Consider the following 20623-nt stretch of genomic DNA (forward strand, 5'->3'; position numbering starts at 1 on the left):
ATGATTTAACACTTTATTACAAAATATAAGTAGGTACATATAGAACAACCATATCTCGTTTAACGTCCAAAGATATCAAAACCCACATTTGCGGTTACAATGTCCATTCAGTCCGTATCGTCTTCCGGTGACGCACATCACACATTAACAGGTTCATTGTTTTCCTGCTTCTTATTTTCGATTTTCTCCGAGCCACTGTGCCATCCCGAATCCATGGTCCCGTCACTATGACACGCCTGACCCTGAATCTCCTCGTCGTCGGCACTGTTAGCTTCCCCGTAAAGCAACCCCGCCGGATTCCCACCCAGATTCTGTATAAGCGCTGAAATATTCGAACCGATGTTCCTCCTACTGGGAGACTGAGGATTCAAGTTTAAGCTCTTTGGCGGTACGTTCTTTGGACTGTTAGTATTGTAGTTGAAGTTGGGCTTGGTCTGGTTGTAGTAATTAGGACCGAAGTTGTTTAAACCGGAGATCGTGCTCGTGAGGTTGCTGGAGTTTTGGCGAACTTGGTCTTGGACGACTTCGTATTGCGCGTCCGGGGCTAGAAAGTGCTCGGTGAAGGGCCGGTGGTGCTCCGAAGGTTTATCCGGGAAGTAGTTGCAACAGTCTACGGGAGTCAACCCGTCGTCGGTGGTTTCGGTCATCGGGGTCTGCACGCTACTGCAGAGACTGTTCTGGGAGATGTCTTTGGGGAGGAGTTGCATGCAGGTTTCCGCTGAGAACTCGTTGAGCTCGTCGGAACTGGGTAAGGGAAAGGGCATGCGACTTCTTGTAGACATTTGGCGGTTGCCCATTCGGTGCGCTAAATAATCTTCGTCTTCTGTAACCGTAGACGAAGATATGTTCTCTTGGAAGTTCTGCAGGAGTTGGTTTTGTTCCTTACACTCTGGTTTCTGTAGCGACATCAATCGCGCTTTCTGACTTTCCAGAGCTTCGTCGTAGAGCGAAGAGTCTTGTCCGTCGTTGCGCACCGAGATGTTACAGCAACTACTCACATCCGCAAAGTACACCTCCGACTCCGACGTCTCCGGCTTTTGTGGACTGTTTTCCTGCTTTTGGAACGCCGCATTCTCCACCCCCTGCAACCTCGGTAAAAACCTGCACTGCTGCATGTCCCCCTTCGGCTTGCCCTTGTCCGGCACACTCGGCTCGTGGTAGCTGTGCTCCTCCTCGTTCTTCGCCTCCTCCTTCCCTTGACCAAACACATTCTGCACATTCGTCCTACTATTTCCCTGATTTGTCGACTTCACCGACGCCATATCGTTCTTCTTCTTCATCTTCCTCACCGGTAGCGTATGCGAGATTCTATCTACGCAGCTCGAACTATCCGTGCTCTCTCCGTTATCATTCACCTGCTGCACCTCCGCCTCCGTCGTGTTCTCGTAGTTGTCTTTATTACAATGCATGCGCGCCCTCCGCGACCCCCGGAACTGCGCCTCCTCGCTCATCTGGCAGTGGGACTCGTGCCCGTGCAGGTGGTGGTGGATGTGGTGGTAGCGCGCGGGGGACTGCAGCGGCCGCCGCGCCGGCGAGTTGGGGTTGGAGTAAGGGGGCGGCGGACCCCACACGTACACGCCCCCGATAGGGGGCCGGTTATCCAGGACGCTGTAGGACCCGGTGGAGCCGGTATTGGGGTCGCCTTGGAGGACGTTCTCGCCTCCAGACCGGTTAGTGAACCCGTATTGGCTGTCGGCGCTACTGGTGCCCTGGTAAGTGAGCGAGTTGTCTCGAGGGGGGTCGTTCTGGGTGTTGTTGCCGCGGTTCCAGGGGAGCCGGCGCCAGCTCCAGCCGCTCTGGGCGCGCTCGCGGTTCGTGGTATCCGGAGGACCGTCCTCACCGGGGTTGGGGGAGTAAAAGTTACCAACGCGGCCGGGAGTCCAAAACCTGTCAGTAGGGTGGTGCGAGTCCCACGGGTACACCTGCGGACCCATTGGTAGCGGAGGGTAGCGACATTCTTCGCAGCAACTGCAGTAGGTAGTAGGTGTGATGGGTGGACCTCTGACGGACCCGTGGGTGCTGGTAGGGCCGCTCGTGTGTTGCTGGTAGAACGAACGACACCTCAGCTCCAGTTGCTCCCAATACATCTTCTTCTTCTCGTGGCTTAACAACTGGTAAACTAACATACAGGAAAATATACAGACTAAGATCCCGCTGACCGAGAGACCGAACATCGCCCGAAGACACGAATACAGCGCTCCGTGGATGACTTCGCAATCCGGCGTGGAGTTGAACACAAACTTGATCTCTACAAGAAGAACGTTAGTGGTTTGTGGAGGCAAGAAAAGTCTTACCGTCGTCAGCGTGCACGTGCGACTCCAGCAGCACCGAGTAGCATATACAGGTACGTGTTTTCTGCGTGTACACGCACTCCCTCAAGGTCTGGAGGCGGTTCATGTGAATGACTGTGGTCGTTATGGTGACTAAAACGCAAGTGAGGGCGCAGACGAGGCAACACAAACCGCAAACTTTGATCTAAAACGAAGGAATCAGCGGAAATGAGGGACAATAGGGGACGTACCAAGTAACTGTATCGATTTTTCCTTCTTGCTAAGCTCATGACGCACAAACCGGTCAGGATTAACTAAAACAATGAATATTAAACGAGGGGTGATTAGCGGGGGCGGCTTACCATGGTGGCAGGCACGAAAGTCGGGATCGTTTCGAAGTAGCCGAGGGTGGAAGTGTAGGAACGGAGGAGGAAGTAGACGGCGAGAAAGAGCGCCCCGAGGATGGTGGCCATGCCGCCGCAGGCGCAGCACCAGAAGACGTACTTGCGGATGCCGCTGTGGCTCGGATTGGCTGCAACATAAGTAAAAATTGAACCTAAATTTAGGGATAAATGTAACGAAGAATAAAGATTTCAGAATGGGTCCTTGTCGAACCCCTGAAGTAACAATTATTGGATCTGAGTGAAAATAGTATAATTAAGGCACTTTTGGTGTAGGTGACTCGAGGGTCGTTGGTGCAGAAAGTGCAATCCACCCTCCCTTACCATGTGGTACCGGATGCGGAAACGGCTGAATCGTCGGCGGTATGTGGTACTGCACCACCTGCATGACCGGATAACCGTGCATCGTGTCAATCGGTGTCCCTCAGGCACTCTTTTTTTACACGAAAGCAACATAAAAGGAGTCGTAAACGCCGCTTTTCATTACGCCTTTTATCTCCATTCTATAGTGCGACTTATAAAAGAGTGTTAACACCATCATGTCACGACACACACAAAGGAAAACAAACCAACAATTTCTGCTCTTTTCACCGCGATTATTTTACTCGAACGAGAAATGACGCTTTTGTGAAAACAAGCAATGACAAGTGAGCTGGCGCGTATTATCCGATAACGGCGCTGTCTCCATAGCGACGTCGCGGCGCCGTTTCACTCTAATAGTCAATATTCTCCCCATCGGGCGGCGAACTGTTGCTCCAGCCGCTTCCAATCTCGGAACAGGGCGCAAGCACCACCAACAACCCCCGAATTTTCGCCACTTACAGCTCCTGGCTCTGTGCCTCGAGCTCAGCGTGCCGTCCAGGCGAGGCCTGGGAGGCGGACGCGGCGGCAGCGCCGGCGGCAGGTTCGACACCTCGATTCGGTCGTCGGCCTCCAGCTTCCGACCTTGCGCCACCTCCGCCTCGGCGATGGCGTCGGCGTCCTCCTGCAGGTGGCACGTGCACGTGGAAGGGACGATCTTCGGCGAGTGGGCGGTCTTCGGCGAAGCGTGCACGTGCACGTGCACCGACTGGTTGATGGGGTGGATGTGGTTGGTGTTGGCCGGCACGTGGCTCAAGCTGATGATGTTGTGGTGGTGCGAGGACTTGGACAGGCAGTGGCCGTGCAACTCGCTCTTGGAGGAGTCGACGGGCTTGTCGGCGCAAGGGCATGGGTGGCCATGGGCGAGGAGGCCGTGGTCGCTGGTCTCGCTCGACTGGTAGGTGTGCTCGGCGGCTTTCTGCGGGTCGGGCGACGGGGACGACATGGTCGGGCCGGTTTACATGGTGGAGCGAGCTGGGGACGACAACGAACATTAGTTATTTAATTAAAAAGAGAAAAATAAAAGTCAAAATAGATAAGTTGCAAATCAAGGTTATGGGTATGAATCGACGGGTGACGGCAGAATAGGTAGAAGGTTGTTTGTGGGTCCGGATATCACTGCAAGAATAACAGGTTTAGATGTTGAGTTAATTAGAAGTTTCTAGTTTATTGCAACGATTGCATCCGGATATGCATTTACCTGGAAAAGTATGGACTTTTCCGAACCACTAACTTTTTATTAACACATAGAAAACTACTATTCGTTTGTTTTTTTTTTTTTTATTGAAATAAAAAAGTTCTCTTTAAACTGTCATCAATGGATCTTGACCGGAAACTTTTTTTTATTTATTCTGTTAATAGTACTTCTAACACCATCTTCACCAACTACTGTTACGTCAATAAATCTGCCGTATTTAGTCTCTGAGTCATTAATTTTAATTCACTGTGACTACTGTTTACGTTAATTTAACATCTTTATTGCTGAGTGTCTTTTAATTTTTTTATTAAAATTTTGGTAACAATAACACGATTCGAGAAGATATCAACTTTTAATTCGTTCACAAACGTTCATTTAATAAAATATTTAATGGCGATATCACTAACAATAAGCAACAAAATGTGTATTCGTTATGCACTACATCTCCCTGTCCTTGAAATACAGCGACAGAAGCGTACCATTTATACAAGCCTCCTTAGCTCAGTGGTAGAGCACTGGTCTCGTAAACCAGGGGTCGTGAGTTCAAACCTCACAGGAGGCAGTACTTTTTTTTCGACAAACCCGTCATTGTTTGGACACAACAACTTTCCTACCTGGTCCACACACTTTTTTTAGGTAATAAATAAATTATATTTTCACGCCTTATGAATTTTCATCAAGGAAACGAGACATGTTTGCGATATGATAACTATCGTACTTGGCAACACATTCTGTATTAATTAATTTATTCCTCACGCAGACCGTTCCCATGAAAACGGTCATCGCCTTAAAGTTTACCTGCAGTAAAGTTTTTGTTTGATTTGGTGCTATTTAGCGTACCTGGGTAATAGAAGAGGTAAGCAAACGCTGCCAGATGACAGCTATTTTAGATGCACAGTTATGTCAATTTGTGTTATTGTTGAGTTGATTTACTTACTGGAAAGGCTCGGTTAAAAAAAATATTTATTTACAAGTTTAGTGATTTTTTGTTTACACATTTTTATTGGTTTTTGTAAATTTCGATACAGTAAGTGGCATAATAATACCGAGTGACTATCGTATTCTCGGGTTGACAACATATTTAAAATTTTATTAAATTTATTAGTAATCACCCGGTATTTACCGACTGAATTTTTTCAAATATGCGGTATTACACAATTAAAGAAAAGCTGAGCTGGTGATTGCACCATTAAGGGCACGTTCAGAAGAGAAATCGCATAAAATTCCTAATACGACCGTTTAGAAATTGTACACTAATAAGTAAATTTGTAAGTATAGATTGTCTCAACTGTCAACCATAACCATTCAAAGCTCAAGCAATTAAAGCATTATAAGCAAAAAATAAATATATACAACGAGAACAGTTTTCATTCAGAATATTAGTTGGAAAAAAGTGCCCAAAAACCTAATTTCTGTACATAGACAACCAGCAATACAGTTACCTAATAGTGGACGTGGAGAGATTTATTATATACCTTCTTAGACCTCCCGCTGGTAATCCCTTCTTTATGGTACCTTGCTTCCCGGCAGGTACCATCTGTAATTATTATATTGTTACGTTTGGATAATTTTTGGTTAAAACGATTGTATTGTAAGTCGGTTACTCAAACTTGAATGAAGCTATTGATGCCAGTATTGAAACCAACCCTCTGAATTGAACTTCTATTGTCCCCTAGGGTCCAGGAGACGTTTTCTGTTCCATTCACATTGTGAATAGTGAATACGAAACCGTACCTAGAGGACCCATTTGTGGAAATATTTGTTGTCTTTATCAGAGTTTGAACGTTCTGCAAGATTAATAACTCTCGATTTTCTTCATTGTTAGTACCTACCAGATTAACGCAAATTTTGTAAATTTTGAGTTGGAATATTCTAAACGTTTTGAAAAATACTTTCTTTGGAGCTTCGATCAACGCCTTTCACTTTCTTCTCACGAATAAATCACTTTTTTGGGTTTTTTGGCACCGTTTAATGGTACAACGTTTACAACAGCTTTCATTTTGCCATTTGAATATTTTTAAAAGTTCTTTAATAAATTTCACGTTTTTTAGGAACCAATTATAAAATATAAAACAATGTCATTATCATCAAGACATGATGGAGATTGTAATAGTCGTGGACAACAAAAAAATGCAAATTCACCAACGAGAAAGTCAGATTTTTAATGTTTTAGAATTCGAAAAACTTTATATTGTCTTGGAGCATAAATTTATGAAAACCTGTCAGAAACTACAACAACCACCCTGAGAGGGGTCAAAAGGTGCACTGAAGACGTTAGAAAAGTCGAAACAAGTTTTACGGAAACGCCCCCACAAAACATTATAATTGCGGTTAATAACAATAATTCATCATCTTCGAAGTCTTCTCTTAATAATAATAGTGATTATGTTAGTATTGTTTGTTTATTATTTATTACGTCTAACTTGAACATCCGTATTTTCGTGATCTCTTTTTAAATTATTGAATTTATTCAGCAGACAGTCTCAGCTTTGTATGCATTGTTGAGCATACTTTCTATACATTTGAGAATAGCTTGCACTGATGGTCACTTCCATAGAAACCCTGCCCATTATTCCCGTCGCGGAGGGTTCGCACTGCATGCACCAATTCAAATCTCCTAAGATTTCCGCGTTTTTTAACCCAGTCCCAGGAATCCACGGCTCCGATCGCTCTCCCACGGTCTACCTGAGCCGGTAGCCCATTGTTAGCACTACCATAAAGATATTGTTTGCTTGTAGCGGCCGCAGCGATCCTCCCACATGCAGAAAAAGTGTTTTTCCCGCAAATTCCGCCGCCCACACTTTCCCGCTTTCTCCCCATCTCCTGCCCCATTTCCCCGCGTTAAGGTTATGAAATCCCACATACCTAATATGGGTCTGCCATCGGTCTCCGCTCCACGGTAACGTCCGCGCCGAGCACCGCACAAAGAACACTGCACTCCGTCCTCGAGTCCTCGAGTCGGTTTCACGTCACTTCGCCCATAACCGTCCACCGTCCCGTGGGCCTGGGTGCAGCAGGTGCTTTTCCAACCGTCGCCAACTGTTTCGTGTGGAAAGTATGCGAGTGTCAGCGAACTGGACCAGCGATGCTGTCCTTCTCGCTCTCGGCATTTCTCTGGGAAACGCGAGAAGAAGTGAGAGACCTTGGCGATGGAATGCCACCCCTCCACTCGGCCGCCTCTGAACCCTGATCCGGTTAAAGACGTGCACACGCAGAAAATCGACGCCGAGTGCAGCAGGAGGAAGAGCGCTGATCAACGGCTTCCTGTTGGCGAGGCCGAAGGAGGAGCTGGCGGCTTTTTGTGGCAGATCGTTAGCGCTAAGTGCGGTTGGGTGTCGGTGCTGCGGATGTCGCCGCTTGAATGAATCAAGCACCTTGTTTGTGTTTTTTCCACTTGGGTTTGGCGAAACGCGAAAATTTATGCGGTTTTTTGTAACAGGACTCTGCCGCAATTTTTCTTTGCTAATTGGAGACGATATCGCGAGATTTTCAGGTTATCGAGGCAATTAAGATAACGGTTCGCCGGTGTTTGTCTTCGGCGCGGTTTTGATTTATAACAGGTACTTAAGGCTGGAGAGCTCTTCCGTTTTGCAGAAGCCCGGGTTCAAAAATCTTCGAAAGCTGTTATTACGCATTACATGCAGCGACTCTTTAAATTATGGCATAAATTGCATCAAAAATTCAACAATTAAAATTGACAGGACGCTCGAACAGGTTAAACAGCTTTTTACTTTGGTTTGTAACTTGTAGGGAACAATTTCAAATATTTCGGCTATGCTGTCGACTTGGAAACTCTAGTTGTATAACCTACGTGAAAAAGTGTGTTTTTCCAAAAACAACTGATTTATTCATCGCTGTATTTGTTCTTTTTCTTTAATTTAACACAATATAACAAACACTATGAAGTTGTTTTTCTCGAGGTCGATTCCAGTTCGAATTTTTCAAGTTGAGTCTTTTTGTTAACAAAAATCCAAAAAATGAACAGTCTATTTGCTTAACAAGTGAATTAAAGCACTCTGTCACTGATTTTTATATTAATGTTTAGGATTTTTAAAAATTTTGATTAAAAATGGCGCGCTTATGCAACCCACTATACACACCTGTGACGGTTATCTAAGCACACTTTATTATTAATCTATAATGGCGTGGATTTGAGGTACGTTACTGACCAAATAATATCCTAAGGCATTAAGGCATAAACTACTTCATAATACCCTTCATACATAAATAACAAATAAATCTGTAACAGTGCGTCGTATTTTAGGAAAAAATTAAGATTCAAAAAATAAAAAGCAGATCAAGTTAAAAAATATATATTTTTAATTTTAAGTACATATTCAGTACAATTAGTTAATCGCAACATCGGAGTTGTCCGCAATCCAGTCCAAAAACTTGGTGACTCTGGTGAAAACTGGTGGCCAACCAATCTCACAACCGAAGGAAATTCCAAATGAAGTGACACCAATCTAAAACCTTTTCGTTACAAACCACCCACAGTACCACCAAATTTACGTACCAATTCACCAGTGGAGGCACGCAGAGGACCACCAGAGTCTCCACTGCAAGTAGATTTACCATCAGCACCATCAGCACACAGATGAGTGTCTTGAATAACCCCCAAGTAGTACCAGTTGCAGACTGAGTTATCTCCAACAGGCAGAGTAACTTCCCTGAGAACATCACTAATGCTTTCGGCGCTGTCGGTGGGCTTGCCCCAACCACTAGCCAACGCGGGGTCGTTCAAGTAGTCATTGTTTGCGTTAGCACTAGACGGAAGCGGGATAACGTTGATGTTCTCTGAAAAACTCTGTAAGAACCGAGAAACTATCTTTAATAAAAACAGTACCATTAAGTTCCACTGGTTCAGCAATACGCAGAATGGCCAAATCGTTCTGCAGAGTAGTGCTATCCCAGTCCGGATGCAGGATCACTTGGCTGCTGTTAACCCTGACTTGGGTGGCTTCATCGTCGCGGACTCTGTGAGCCCCCAGACGGATTTCGATATTGTTGGACCTGGATTAACACATCTGAGTCGTGGTACCACAAAAACTGGTTGACTTACAGTTCTCCGCAATGAGCTGCTGTCAAGACTGTGGTGGGTGAAATGAGCGAACCACCGCAGAACGCGGTACCATCGTCCGTGGGGATCAACAGACCAACTTGGTACGGCAGAGAATGAGGTTCTGCTTCTTCTCCACCCGTGATTCTGGGGTTGGGTTTGAACAGAGGCAGCTTTCTGTTGATGTGTTGGGGGTTGATGTGGGCTGGTTTCAAGTTGGCCTAAATTTTTGGGTTGGTTAAAGTTTTAGGGCGGGTTTTTTGGGTTACCTGGGCCAGTGCCGCTGCGGCGAGGACGAGAATGAGGGACTTCATGGTGATTAATTACAGACAGGTTTACGAGGTGGCTTTTATAGGGGTTTGGAGTGGGTACTTCGTCATTTCGAGTGGCGAACTGTCTGGACTGATGGAGAGATTAGGAGACAATGTTATCAGTAGAAAAAAGTTATATGGAAATTTTGTGAAAAATGCAGTTTCATTTTCGGATGGATGATCTGCAGCGATGAGGTGAGGTGGGAAGGGTGGAAGTGATAGTAGAAAACAGATGGCAACCGTACTGAAAAGAAGACGAAGACGAAGAAAAACATACATTTAGAAAGAGTACTAAAAGTACTTGAAGAGATAGTGAGATCTACTACATTTCGACAGTCGTCTGAAAATTTGTACGACTTTTTTTATGGCACGTGTGTCGGGAACTCTCTACTACTTTAGTTTAAGAGAACAACAGGAGGCAGATTTGAGGAATCATTCAAAGATGTGCATTACAGGAAACATATTAATAAGATGATAAGGGAAGAATAAAACAAGAAAAAAATATTCTGAAAAAATTCTATGTAGATGAGAAAAGATTCTAGACGACATCTATTTCGAAACAAGAAGAGAAATTATAGAGAAGTTTCAAACTCTCTACAAAATTAAACATGAAGAAGGAAAATAATTGCCAAAATTTTGAGAAAAAAATTTGCTTCTTCAATAACCAAAGGCTTTCAAAAGGGTTTTCAAACAATACGACATGGAAAGTAGTAGACAAAGCAAAATTAAAAGAAAAGTCGAGGACTGATGAGATCAGATGTAAAGATTGTATTCAGAAATAAGTATATTGGACGTCAAGTTCAAAGAACACAAGATTCATTCAAGATTGGTCACAGTTAAAAGAACAAGTGTTACTAAACACATATATGCTTGAAGGTGACCACAGATCGTACGACAATAGTTATGTTTGTTAAATGCTTTTGAACCTCTAGAAATATTTAAGGATCTCTTTTATTTTTATAAACAACAATAGTCGGAGTGGTGGATAGCGACAAGTCTCAATATTTTGAAACAATAGTATCATTGGTTATATTTACAAAATAACGTCTGCTGATAAAGTTCACAATCTATGAATAAAATAACATAATTATAATAAAATCGTGAAATAACTAGAGGGTTTTGAAAATTATATTTAACAATAGCGTCCACTTGTACCCATTTTTGTACTGTAGACAACACCTGTATTTTTTTCTGATAACAAAACGTGCCTGATGTCAGACACGTGATAGGTACATTTATATTAGATATTTATCACTTTGGCACACTTTATTCAATGTCGTATATTTTACTAAATCAGTGTTCTTGTTATTCTGGTACAATATCACACTTAATTATTTTTCATTGCTTGATAGAAATGAAACAGTAAAGTTAAATAAGAAAACTAACCAAAACTTAAGCGGAAGAAAACACTTCTCAATTACCATTACTATCTGACAGAATCTAAACTATTTTGATAACGAAACACTGCAAAATTAAGTCAAACAAGGTCACTACTTATAAACAGTAACAAAGCAAGTACTCACCTGCTGATTTGTAGTAAATTTAATTTCTTTGCGTCATTAAAGTCCAGATTTTCTGTAACGATATTGACTTTTATACACGGAAAGCAAAGATCAATATGTCTCCAAACTTAACGTTATTAACATTTCCGTCAATCTTTGCTGCCACTCATTTATCACATTTCATGATAGTTCATACCTCTGGATTTCCATCACTCGATTAAAGCACTCTAGTCAAAGTAAACCGCCATGAAAATCGTCTTCATTATAATGGCGCTATCATTTTCCTTTTGTCTTAAAATCAAAAAACGTCTCAAATTTCCAAATCTCCCTTGTAAGTAGAACTTTTTCTAAAATCTAAAACACTCTGATTGGTTTGTTCAGACGGTTTAGAAGAACTACGTAGAGACTACGGCGGAGATCTCGTCACCGCATCCGTCGACATCGCCAACGGCTTCCTACTCAAAGACATCTGCATCTGCTTTGACACCAGCACCGGTATAAAAAACCTTGTGATAAACCCCACTACTTAACTCCTTTCCAGACGCCAACTTCCTCCACCTACTCCTCCCCAAGTTCATGCACCACGACATCGCCGTCGAACTCTTCAACGTGACCAACGTCGAAATCCAAGACAAGTACTTCGACTACCTCGACTACAAAGTCAAAAACCATCTAGGTGTGCGCACTATTTTCTTCTGCAGACATCGATTCTACGAGCACGTTCTACTAGAAGTATATCCTCAATAATTTCATACTTTTAGATGACTATAAATCGTAGGTGTATGAGCGCGACTACATACGAAGAAACGTCGTGTACATCTTCAACTGGGGGCGCGAACCCTTCAGCGAGTACTTTATAACCAACATCCACTACGTGATGAAGGTTTACGCCATTACCAACCCCAGAAACGACACGTTTCGCATTTTTTACAACCAGGCTCTACCACCACACGAGAACCACCATTTCAAGATGGTGAACTGGTGGCGGGACGGCGTGGGGCTTTTCAACCACCCTACGCTACCCTCGACGTATAACAACGCCTTTAAAGATTTCAAGGGATACGTGTTCAAAGTACCCGTCATTAACGTAAGTAGTACTTTGAAGCAGAAACAGAATGAGTTTCTTGCTTGTAGAAACCCCCATGGCACATCGTAGACTACAAGAACGACACCCTCGAAGTGAAGGGAGGCCGCGACGACCGAATCCTCTCCCTTCTGTCAAACAAACTGAATTTTAGGTACGACTATTTTGACCCTCCTGAGCGGATTCAAGGTTCTTCGGCTTCAGAAAATGGTACCTTTAAGGGAGTTCTAGGCTTGGTCTGGAAACGGGTAGTACTGTTATCACTTGTGTTACAATTTTGATGTTTGTTTTTCTTCAGCAAGCAGATTTCTTCATTGGGGATGTAGCCCTAAGCAACGAACGTGCTAACTACTTGGAATTTTCATTTATAACTCTAGCAGACAGTGGTGCTTTTATTACTCATGCACCAAGTAAGCTGAACGAAGCTTTAGCCCTTTTGAGACCCTTCCAGTGGCAAGTGTGGCCTGCTATAGGTGTGACTTTTGTGGTTGTAGGGCCTGTGCTTTATGCCATTATAGCACTACCCAATGCCTGGAGACCTAGGTTTAGGGTGAGGTCGCATGCTAGGCTTTTCTTTGATTGTACTTGGTTTACGACTACAGTCCTCTTAAGACAAAGTAGTGTCCACATTGTTTAGTTTTTTTAGTAACTTTATGTTTGCAGCCGGTAAAGAACCAAGTTCCAGTCACAAAGCTCGATTTTTCATCATAATTCTATCTATTTCGGCAACTTATGTCATAAATGATATGTACTCGGCGAATTTGACGTCGCTTCTGGCTAAACCCGGAAGAGGTTTTTTTTTTTATTTCAAATATGTGTTAAAAATAATGCTTGAATTTTAGAAAAACCAATCAATAATTTACAACAATTAGAGCAGGCGATGCGTACTCGAGGCTACGATTTGTATGTGGAAAGGCACAGTTCTTCTTATAGTTTGTTTGAGGTTGGTGTTCGGAGTTTGATTATAATCCTTATTTTAACAAGGCGGCACTCCACATGACTCAATAATTTGTAGAATGGAACCGGAATTTACAAGAAACTCTGGGAAATGATGAGAGAACGCCAAACTGATTTTCTTTTACAATCAGTAGAAGAAGGTGTATTGTTGGTGAGAGATCACACCAATAAAGCATTGATCGCAGGACGAGAAACCCTTTTTTACGACATACAAAAATTTGGTAAGCTTGCGGCTACCATAACAATTTATTTTCTGTTTGGTTGTCTGATTTTTTTATTGCAGGTCCTAGTTATTTTCACCTCAGTGCGAAGTTAAATACGGCTTATTCGGCCATAGCTTTCCAATTAGGATGTCCTTACATAGAAGAAATCAATAAAATGTATACTTCTATGTGTGTAGTTGCAATTTTTTTTAACTGTACAGATTATAGATTAATGGCAATATTTGAAGCCGGAATTATCACAAAAATGACAGAAAATGAGTACGAAAAACTGGAGAAACAGAAGAAAATAACTCCAGAAACTGAGGAAGACTTAATACCGGCAAACGAAAAAGAGAATCGGATAGCTGCTAAAGTCAGCGAAGATAACGAAAAGCTCCAACCAATTAGCTTGAAGATGTTACAAGGGACGTTTTATTTGTTGTCTATTGGTAACATATTTTCCGGTCTTATTTTAATGGCGGAAATATTAGTTTACAAACATAAGAAAAAATATGGAATTAGGAGAAGACGCAACAGAATACTGATTTGTTTTAGCAAAGTTAAGAACTGTGTTGTCTTGAAAATTGTAACTGTTGTTAATGCTGTTAGAAGAGTATACAGAAGAGCGATGCACGAGGCATTTGTAGCTACTTTAGAGTACCTAGAGTAATAAGATTAGCTTTGTAAATTAGTACCTAAACACGAGGCATATTTATTGTGTCCCCCAAGCTGGTATCGAATCTACGCCACTGTATTTCTGCTCTATCTCAGTTCCACCAACTGTACTTATTAATCCACCTAAAAAATAAAAGCACTGAAAATGTTGACCGGTTTTCGTTAATAAACGTTTAACTTTATTAATTAAAGTGTTCGTAGTTGGTGTTGCAACACAAAAAAATGCTTGAAGGGACTACGAAGGTGGTGGCCCCCACGGTGGAGCAAATCAACGCCGACCGAATAACCGAGGTAAGGGTCATTCTAAAACCTAACCTCAAACTTTGTTTACCGTCAATTTCGTAGCTTGCTGATAAATACTGGGCCCCGAATACCACCCACAATGAAGAAAGCTTCGATTCTAGCGTTGTGGAAGACATCTACATGCAAGACATCCGCGGCAGCAAGTACAAAAAACATTAAAAAAAAGTGAGGTTATGTTAATGATTTTTATTTTCCAGTTTTTCGATTCGAAGAATCATGGTATTGGAGTTTAGCCAGTACATGGAGAATTACTTATGGCCGAACTACAAACCAGGAGCTTCGTATGCACACATGCTATCCATTGTTAATATGGTAAATGAGAAATTCCGAGAGCGCGTGCAAGTGTGGCAGGTAATATCGCATTCATATATGTTACGACACTCATCAAAGCATTATAGGCGTTTCGGAAAAACCCCGCTCACTTTCCTGATTTTTTCCAACAAGTTCTCAAAGGGTTGCTAGAAGACGAATTAATCATTAATTTAAAGGAGCAAACTTCGCTGCTTGTGTTTCTCAATCATTGCTTTAACAGCATGGAGGACGCTTTGTGCAGAGATCAGGTTAAACGTCTGGTGTCTTTGTCCATGTGGGTGTCTTTACAACCCGGCCGGCGTGATTACGAATTCAAAAAGAACCCCAAGTGGCGTAAATACTGGAAAGCTATTCAAAAAAAAGATAAACCAGAGGAGTTGGAGAAGTTGACGTGGGAACGCACGTTTTTACACAGTTTGATGTTGAAATTTATGAGTATTCTTGATACTATTGATGAAGAGGGGATTTGTCCCGCCGATAAAATTCACTATTGTGAACGGTTTCTTGAATTGGTGACGGATTTGGAGGCGCTTCTTCCCACTAGGAGGTTCTTTAACACGGTTTTGGATGATTGTCATTTAGTGGTGAGGTGTCAGCTATCAGCGCTCGTGAGGCGACCTGAAGGACACTTATTCAGTCAGGTGAGTGTTAATTTTTTATTTCCTTAGTAAAATACAAAGTGTCTGGTATACGAAAATATAAATTAATATTAAATCTACTCATAAATAAATTAAGTACAGCCAAAAAGTACATTCGAAAACATAAAGCTGCCCCAGGAAAAAGCCGCCTAATTCTCTAATAAATTCCCGTGTTCATGGCCGTCATCTCGTCGCCCCATTCGGCCTCGGGTTCCGCTCGGCAACACTTGCAAAAGCAATTTTTATAGCAGCACGTTTTTCTAAGCAAATACGCCACATGTCGCTGATTGAAAACACAAACATATAAAATAAGCGGACCTTGAAAAGCGTTTACAACGATGTAACAGTTAATCAAGCCTTTGAACTTAAAAAACGACATCAAGAAAAACATCCACGTTATTGTCATTATTAGCAATAACAACAAAAACATGCGAAAGCTGCAACATTTAAATCGGTTAATGCCAACGATTCCGTTTTGGTTACCTGTGACGCAGTTTGTGGTGGATCCGACCGTACGTGTGCATGCGATTTATGGTTTTTACTGTCGTGGCGAAGAAGAAGACGTCCATGAGGATGGTGAAGGCCACGGGGACGAAGAATATTATCAGACCCAGGGAACCTGAAATTTTGAAAATAACACAAAGTTGTTATAATGAATGATATTTTATATACCAATTTCTTCTTGTTCGTGTGCCGCTGTTTCTTCTGGGTAGTCCATGGTGAAGTGGGCAAAAACGGCCAGGGCCCCCAGTACCAAAGTACATGACCATGAATACATTGAATAGTAGCAGTATTTTTTACCGTCGGTTATTCTCAGAAACACGTTCCGCGACCTGGAATTTACCTTATTTGTCTTAAAATAAAAAGCAGTTATTTTATTCTTACTTGAACGTCTTCCATATGTAATAGCCCAGACTGTTCAACCAGAAAAAAGACCCCAACAGACTGAAGTAGCAGATGGTGTCTGTGATAATAAGGCTGATGTGGCTGCTGAAAACCGTCAGTAATCTGATGAGATCGGCCACTTGGCTCAAAATAAGGCACATACAGAGGGTGGTAATTATATTACCGACCAAATCACGTAACGTGGGCATTACAAAATATGTAACAGCTATAATCAAAAGGCACACAATCCCGATTCCGTGAGTGACGGGATTCACTATATTTCGCATTAAAAATTCGGTTTCGCTCCAGTGAGTATTGTGATCGGGGGCGCAGACTCTGGCGAATTCGCTCTTAAACTGACCGTCGACTTTCTAAAATAAAATAATCATCAGTGCTAGTATGAAATATAGAAAAATGTACCTTTTCCAAACAGTATTTGTTTGGTTCATAGTCGTGGTATAAAGAGTTTGGATTAATGTCGTCCATTTCCGTTTCGTGGGGAACGTTGTGGTCAAAGTAGTGCCGCAAAACCCCATTTGGTAGGAGCCTTAAGCGGTCGCTGGAATTCTGGTAGTGGTAAATGGGCCACGGTGCCTTTGATCCGCAATCCGGTAGCCCAGTTATCAGTCTAAATAAAAATACCGCAATTAAAACACAATTTTCACAGGGTGTCCGCTTTACCGATATTTGATTTGCAAGTTCGTCCTCTTCCCATCTTGTGTCGTAAAAATGGGCTTCCATGGTGTTTCGTGGGTGAGATTCACCTTCGCGCAATGGTAATTCCCCTCGTACAATTCTCCCTCCTCGCAGCACTTATTCACCCTAACGGACGTTTCGAGATTCCTATCAGCTACCTCAGACTTAACTCTATAAATAATGAGCAAAAAAATGAGCCCCGTTTTTGTATCCATATCCGTTCAGGTAGTTCAGGTACAAGTTTGAGGTTATGTCACACAAACAAACATTTATTTTTAATTGTTACCGCTGTGAGTGCGTAAGTTTCATCACAGCGTCTCATTGATCCGATTTGTTTATTTCTGGGACGTGGGGTCGTTCGGACTCGTCGATTTTTTAAATATTTATGTTTACTTCGCCAGAGGCGTGCACTTCACTTTTGCCCAACGATTTTTTTGTAACGGAAACCGCGGATTTGTCACTGGACGAGTCACGTACAGGTAAATCATACTTCCGTCATTAAGCCCCCACTGTCCCCCCTCTTGTGGTAAATGAGACAGTGGATTGTTCAAGGATGAGTGATGGTCAGTCAGTGGCGGGGGCAGTGGCGGGTCATGGCGATTATGGTGATTAGCACCAGGCGCGGATTAAGCCGAAATGAATACCACTGCGATTAATAAAATCCGTTAAAAATATACAAATTGTATTACACAGAGTTTTATATAATAAAAACAAGTAATAATAATAAATCGAAGCTACAGCTTCTGTATCTGCGTTTCGGATAAGTTGAGTTCTTCTTCGAATTCCTCGCATTCGTCGTCCGCCGCCGCCCTCCACCTGCTCGGCAGCCGCACCCCGCACAAGCTCCTGTCCGCCAGGCCCCTGATAACCCGTTTCCTCAACACCACCAAAATAAGGAAAATCAAGATCCCTTGTAAGGTGTTGAGACCGTCCGTTACGTACCTACAACCATAAACAATCACAAGAAAATCCTCGACCTTCCAACTACTTACCATATTGTCTGCAACACGGGATCGACCTCTTGGAACGCGGCCGACAGGAGCTCGAAGATCCACGAAATGCCCATGATGAAGAACAGTTTGACGCACAACAGCAACCGATATTTCAGGACTTTGACTTTCTTTTCGTCGGTTTGGCTGAAGCGCCGCCACAGCACCCCTATGGTCCAGCCGTAGTAGATGACGTTGAGGCAGAGCAGGACGGCCATGGGACCGTAGAAGTAGACGAACTGGGTTTTAGTTGCTGTAACGACGACGAGTTAGTCGGAGTTTTTGAAAACGAAGTAGAGGTACTTTTGAACCAGCACTTGGTTTCGCCGAAACCTGGATGGATGTCGGAGAACGGCATCGAGTGGGCGATCAGGAGGATGATGAGGAGGATGACGGGGCCGCCGCAGCCGAAGCCGTGGTAGATGTACGGCCAGTATTTGTGGATTCTGAAGAAGCTGGGTTTGCTGTAAAGTTGTTATTATTACTCGAAAAATAAGTGGCGGGAAGTTTAAATTTTCAATTCTGACGTCGATAAGGTGAGTTTTACAATTTTTAACGCAGTGCACTTTTATGCGTCTTTATTTTTTTTATTTATTTATAGTACGATAAGTAAATAAAGCCGCGATCTTTGGAGTCCGTCATTGTAGTATTGTCCCTTATCGGTTGCGACACACAGGCAGAAATCAAACAATGAGTAGTTATCTTAAGAAGGATTACTGCACTACCGTATTTAACAACAGTTAATATTCAGACTTTATGTTCATAGAGTGAAGAACTGAGACAAGAAAACAATAAGTGGAGATAAAACGCTTCCGTGTTCGGTAAAGCGTTTTTGTTATAAGTCGTATCTACGCTGAAATCATTTAATCGATCAAATTAGATCAGAGTAGATATCGGGCCCCCCGTAGCGTTTTTGTTTCGCAAGTGCCCCAATTAAACCGATTATTTTTAATCATACGTGCCGCACAACACGAAAAACTGCCTGAGTCCGTCTCCCGACAGTTTTTAACTTCTTAACTTACACGATGGTCCTCCAAATGTGGAAAGCCAGCACGTTCAACCAGAAGAAGGAGTACAACATCGTAAAATAAATTATATACGCCACCGTCATGCACTTCGTCTTTTCTATCCGATAAGGCATCAGCTGATTCACCGCCAAAACAAGAAAAGACACCGCGAGTCCAGAAATCGAATGCACGATACACACTCCTTGAAGGTCGAGCACTTCGCGAACTTGCGAATACACGAATATAGTCAACAGGATGAAGACGACGGAGATGAGCTCCAGGACGGCGTACACCGTGAAGGCGCTGTTGCCTTCCAACGCGTCTTCGCTGAAGCACACCACGAACAAGTCAGTCTGGTTGGATTTGGTGGCACAGTACCTGAAAAACACATCATATAATTTTTGCAAACAATAAAAAATTGTTGGTTTACCGATCTGGCGGTATGCGCGCTGACGCTATGATCAGGTCGTCGTCGACGTCCACCGTCATCCCGTCTTCCTTCTTCGTGAGGTACTTGAACGGGCAGGGGAGTTGTACGGGCGAGCCGTCGGCGCATTTTTTCCTGGCGATGCGGTTGTCGCCGCTGGGGCAGCAGGGGTTGCTGGCGACGGCGGCGTGCACCACGAGCAGCACCAAGATAATTCGGGAGGCCATCCTGAAGAAGAGTGAACGGTTGTGTGAGGCCGACGAATATTTTTGTAATTTAAATAGAGCGTGGTACTCACATAAATAAATATGGTTGTGTGTCATCGTTGCGCAGGTCACCTCTTGTGTTTATAGATTGAAACTAGCATAAATTTGTAATTCTGGGGTCAAATGTTAGCGCGTATCGCTTCGAACAAATTGAGCTTACACGACTTTTGCAAATACGAGCTCTATAATAACAGTTTGTATCAGGTGATACGTATTGTCTCGGAGATTAGATTAGTTTAAGGGGAATTAGAAATGTATATACCTGTTGCGGTTCCTGGGATTGAGATGTGTCGGTTTTATCACTGGGTGACGTTGTCGTGTTAAGAACTATCTAAATCTGGTTTGAGTCATTCCTTTTAATTGTTACGTTTTTTTGGTGACGAAACGAAACTTTGTTTTGTAATTCGGGATTGTGTCATTGAAATTATTATTAAATACGGAGCTTTGGTTTTACGCCTACTCCAAATTTGGAGTGAAACTGGGGGAAAATCGGGTGATCGGATGACTTTTATTACAAATAGAAAACCCGAAGAGTAACTAATTGGAAGGAGTTACAGTTACCGCGAACGCGAGCTTCACAAATTTCTTCGAAAAGGCTTGTGAAAGCGAAACATTTCTTTCAGACGATTTAATTCGAGTACGAAGTGACGCACAATATTATTGACGTTTTTTATGGTTTGTCCGGAAATGATGTTTGTTATTTTCCAAATGTTAAGAGGATACTTTTATCGGTTGATTATGATTTGTTTTGTCAAGGGAAATTCGAAATTCTGATTCATTGAAAATTTGGCTATAACGCACGGCTGATGTCCAGAATGAAGCGTTTCCGGGCGATGCCGCGGTCACCGTGGTAGAATCGGAAAGGAAATGGCTTATGTCTGACGTTGGTGATTACCGGATAGTTTATTTTTTAATGCATGTCTTAATAAGTTTGTTTAAATTATAAAATTCTGACAAGCCACAAACTAAGACGGAATTGTTTATTATAGAAATTTGAAAACCACACTTGCGTTCTCTGAGATTCTTAAATTCTTTTAAAAGTGAAACATCAAAGATCCCCCGATATTCTTCCAAATTCTT

The 20623-nt window shown here is 42.8% G+C and overlaps 6 protein-coding genes and 1 non-coding gene across 10 annotated transcripts in view; 3 read left to right on the forward strand and 4 right to left on the reverse strand.

Annotated features, from left to right (window-relative positions):
• On the reverse strand, positions 1-7538 carry LOC135126339 (uncharacterized). Of its 2 annotated transcripts, XM_064052320.1 has the most exons (6): positions 7095-7538; positions 3494-4006; positions 2633-2802; positions 2522-2584; positions 2295-2475; positions 1-2248 (listed from the first exon to the last, which is right to left on the reverse strand). In XM_064052320.1, the coding sequence occupies exons 2-6, from the start codon at positions 3975-3977 to the stop codon at positions 138-140; spliced, it is 3009 nt and encodes a 1002-aa protein (XP_063908390.1). In that variant the 5' UTR covers positions 3978-4006; positions 7095-7538; the 3' UTR covers positions 1-137. The 2 variants fall into 2 exon arrangements, with proteins under 2 accessions (XP_063908390.1, XP_063908391.1); XM_064052321.1 differs by lacking the exons at positions 3494-4006; positions 7095-7538 and adding an exon at positions 2996-3322.
• Trnat-cgu (transfer RNA threonine (anticodon CGU)) lies at positions 4720-4791 on the forward strand. The gene has a single exon. It is a non-coding gene; the product is annotated as a tRNA-Thr (tRNA).
• Positions 5000-14147, forward strand: LOC135126343 (ionotropic receptor 40a-like). Its single transcript, XM_064052328.1, has 11 exons — positions 5000-5085; positions 11483-11596; positions 11643-11833; positions 11880-12188; positions 12236-12433; positions 12484-12802; positions 12849-12977; positions 13028-13128; positions 13201-13363; positions 13426-13522; positions 13574-14147. Exons 3-11 carry the CDS (start codon positions 11678-11680, stop codon positions 14013-14015), a joined length of 1914 nt encoding a protein of 637 aa, XP_063908398.1. The 5' UTR covers positions 5000-5085; positions 11483-11596; positions 11643-11677; the 3' UTR covers positions 14016-14147.
• LOC135126023 (brachyurin-like) lies at positions 8527-9667 on the reverse strand. Its single transcript, XM_064051812.1, has 5 exons — positions 9558-9667; positions 9292-9509; positions 9076-9242; positions 8746-9026; positions 8527-8695 (listed from the first exon to the last, which is right to left on the reverse strand). The coding sequence occupies exons 1-5, from the start codon at positions 9600-9602 to the stop codon at positions 8576-8578; spliced, it is 831 nt and encodes a 276-aa protein (XP_063907882.1). The 5' UTR covers positions 9603-9667; the 3' UTR covers positions 8527-8575.
• Positions 14139-20623, forward strand: part of LOC135126337 (RNA helicase aquarius) — a 24631-nt gene continuing 18146 nt past the window's right edge. The window contains exons 1-4 of the mRNA XM_064052318.1: positions 14139-14311; positions 14366-14466; positions 14521-14674; positions 14722-15276. Coding sequence (XP_063908388.1) covers positions 14243-14311; positions 14366-14466; positions 14521-14674; positions 14722-15276 — 879 coding nt within the window. The 5' untranslated portion in view covers positions 14139-14242. The remainder of the gene's footprint in view (positions 14312-14365; positions 14467-14520; positions 14675-14721; positions 15277-20623) is intronic.
• LOC135126340 (probable G-protein coupled receptor Mth-like 5) lies at positions 15278-17374 on the reverse strand. The gene is made up of 6 exons (XM_064052322.1): positions 16840-17374; positions 16579-16786; positions 16159-16529; positions 15946-16106; positions 15757-15892; positions 15278-15710 (listed from the first exon to the last, which is right to left on the reverse strand). The coding sequence occupies exons 1-6, from the start codon at positions 17067-17069 to the stop codon at positions 15431-15433; spliced, it is 1386 nt and encodes a 461-aa protein (XP_063908392.1). The 5' UTR covers positions 17070-17374; the 3' UTR covers positions 15278-15430.
• Positions 17520-20623, reverse strand: part of LOC135126341 (probable G-protein coupled receptor Mth-like 1) — an 8322-nt gene continuing 5218 nt past the window's right edge. For 2 of the 3 annotated variants that reach the window (XM_064052326.1, XM_064052324.1), the window contains exons 2-6: positions 19281-19505; positions 18866-19228; positions 18147-18307; positions 17847-18096; positions 17520-17796 (exon numbers count right to left, since the gene is read on the reverse strand). In XM_064052326.1, the coding sequence (XP_063908396.1) occupies positions 17589-17796; positions 17847-18096; positions 18147-18307; positions 18866-19228; positions 19281-19505 (1207 nt within the window). In that variant the 3' untranslated portion in view covers positions 17520-17588. Of the gene's footprint in view, positions 17797-17846; positions 18097-18146; positions 18308-18865; positions 19229-19280; positions 19506-19575; positions 20173-20623 lie in introns of those variants that run through there. The other variant, XM_064052325.1, reaches the window with a different exon arrangement.

The sequence above is a fragment of the Zophobas morio genome, unplaced genomic scaffold (genome assembly GCF_036711695.1).
Source record: "Zophobas morio isolate AGI-343-1 ecotype UQ-CSIRO unplaced genomic scaffold, CSIRO_AGI_Zmor_V1 ptg000010l, whole genome shotgun sequence".
Taxonomy (NCBI): domain Eukaryota; kingdom Metazoa; phylum Arthropoda; class Insecta; order Coleoptera; family Tenebrionidae; genus Zophobas; species Zophobas morio.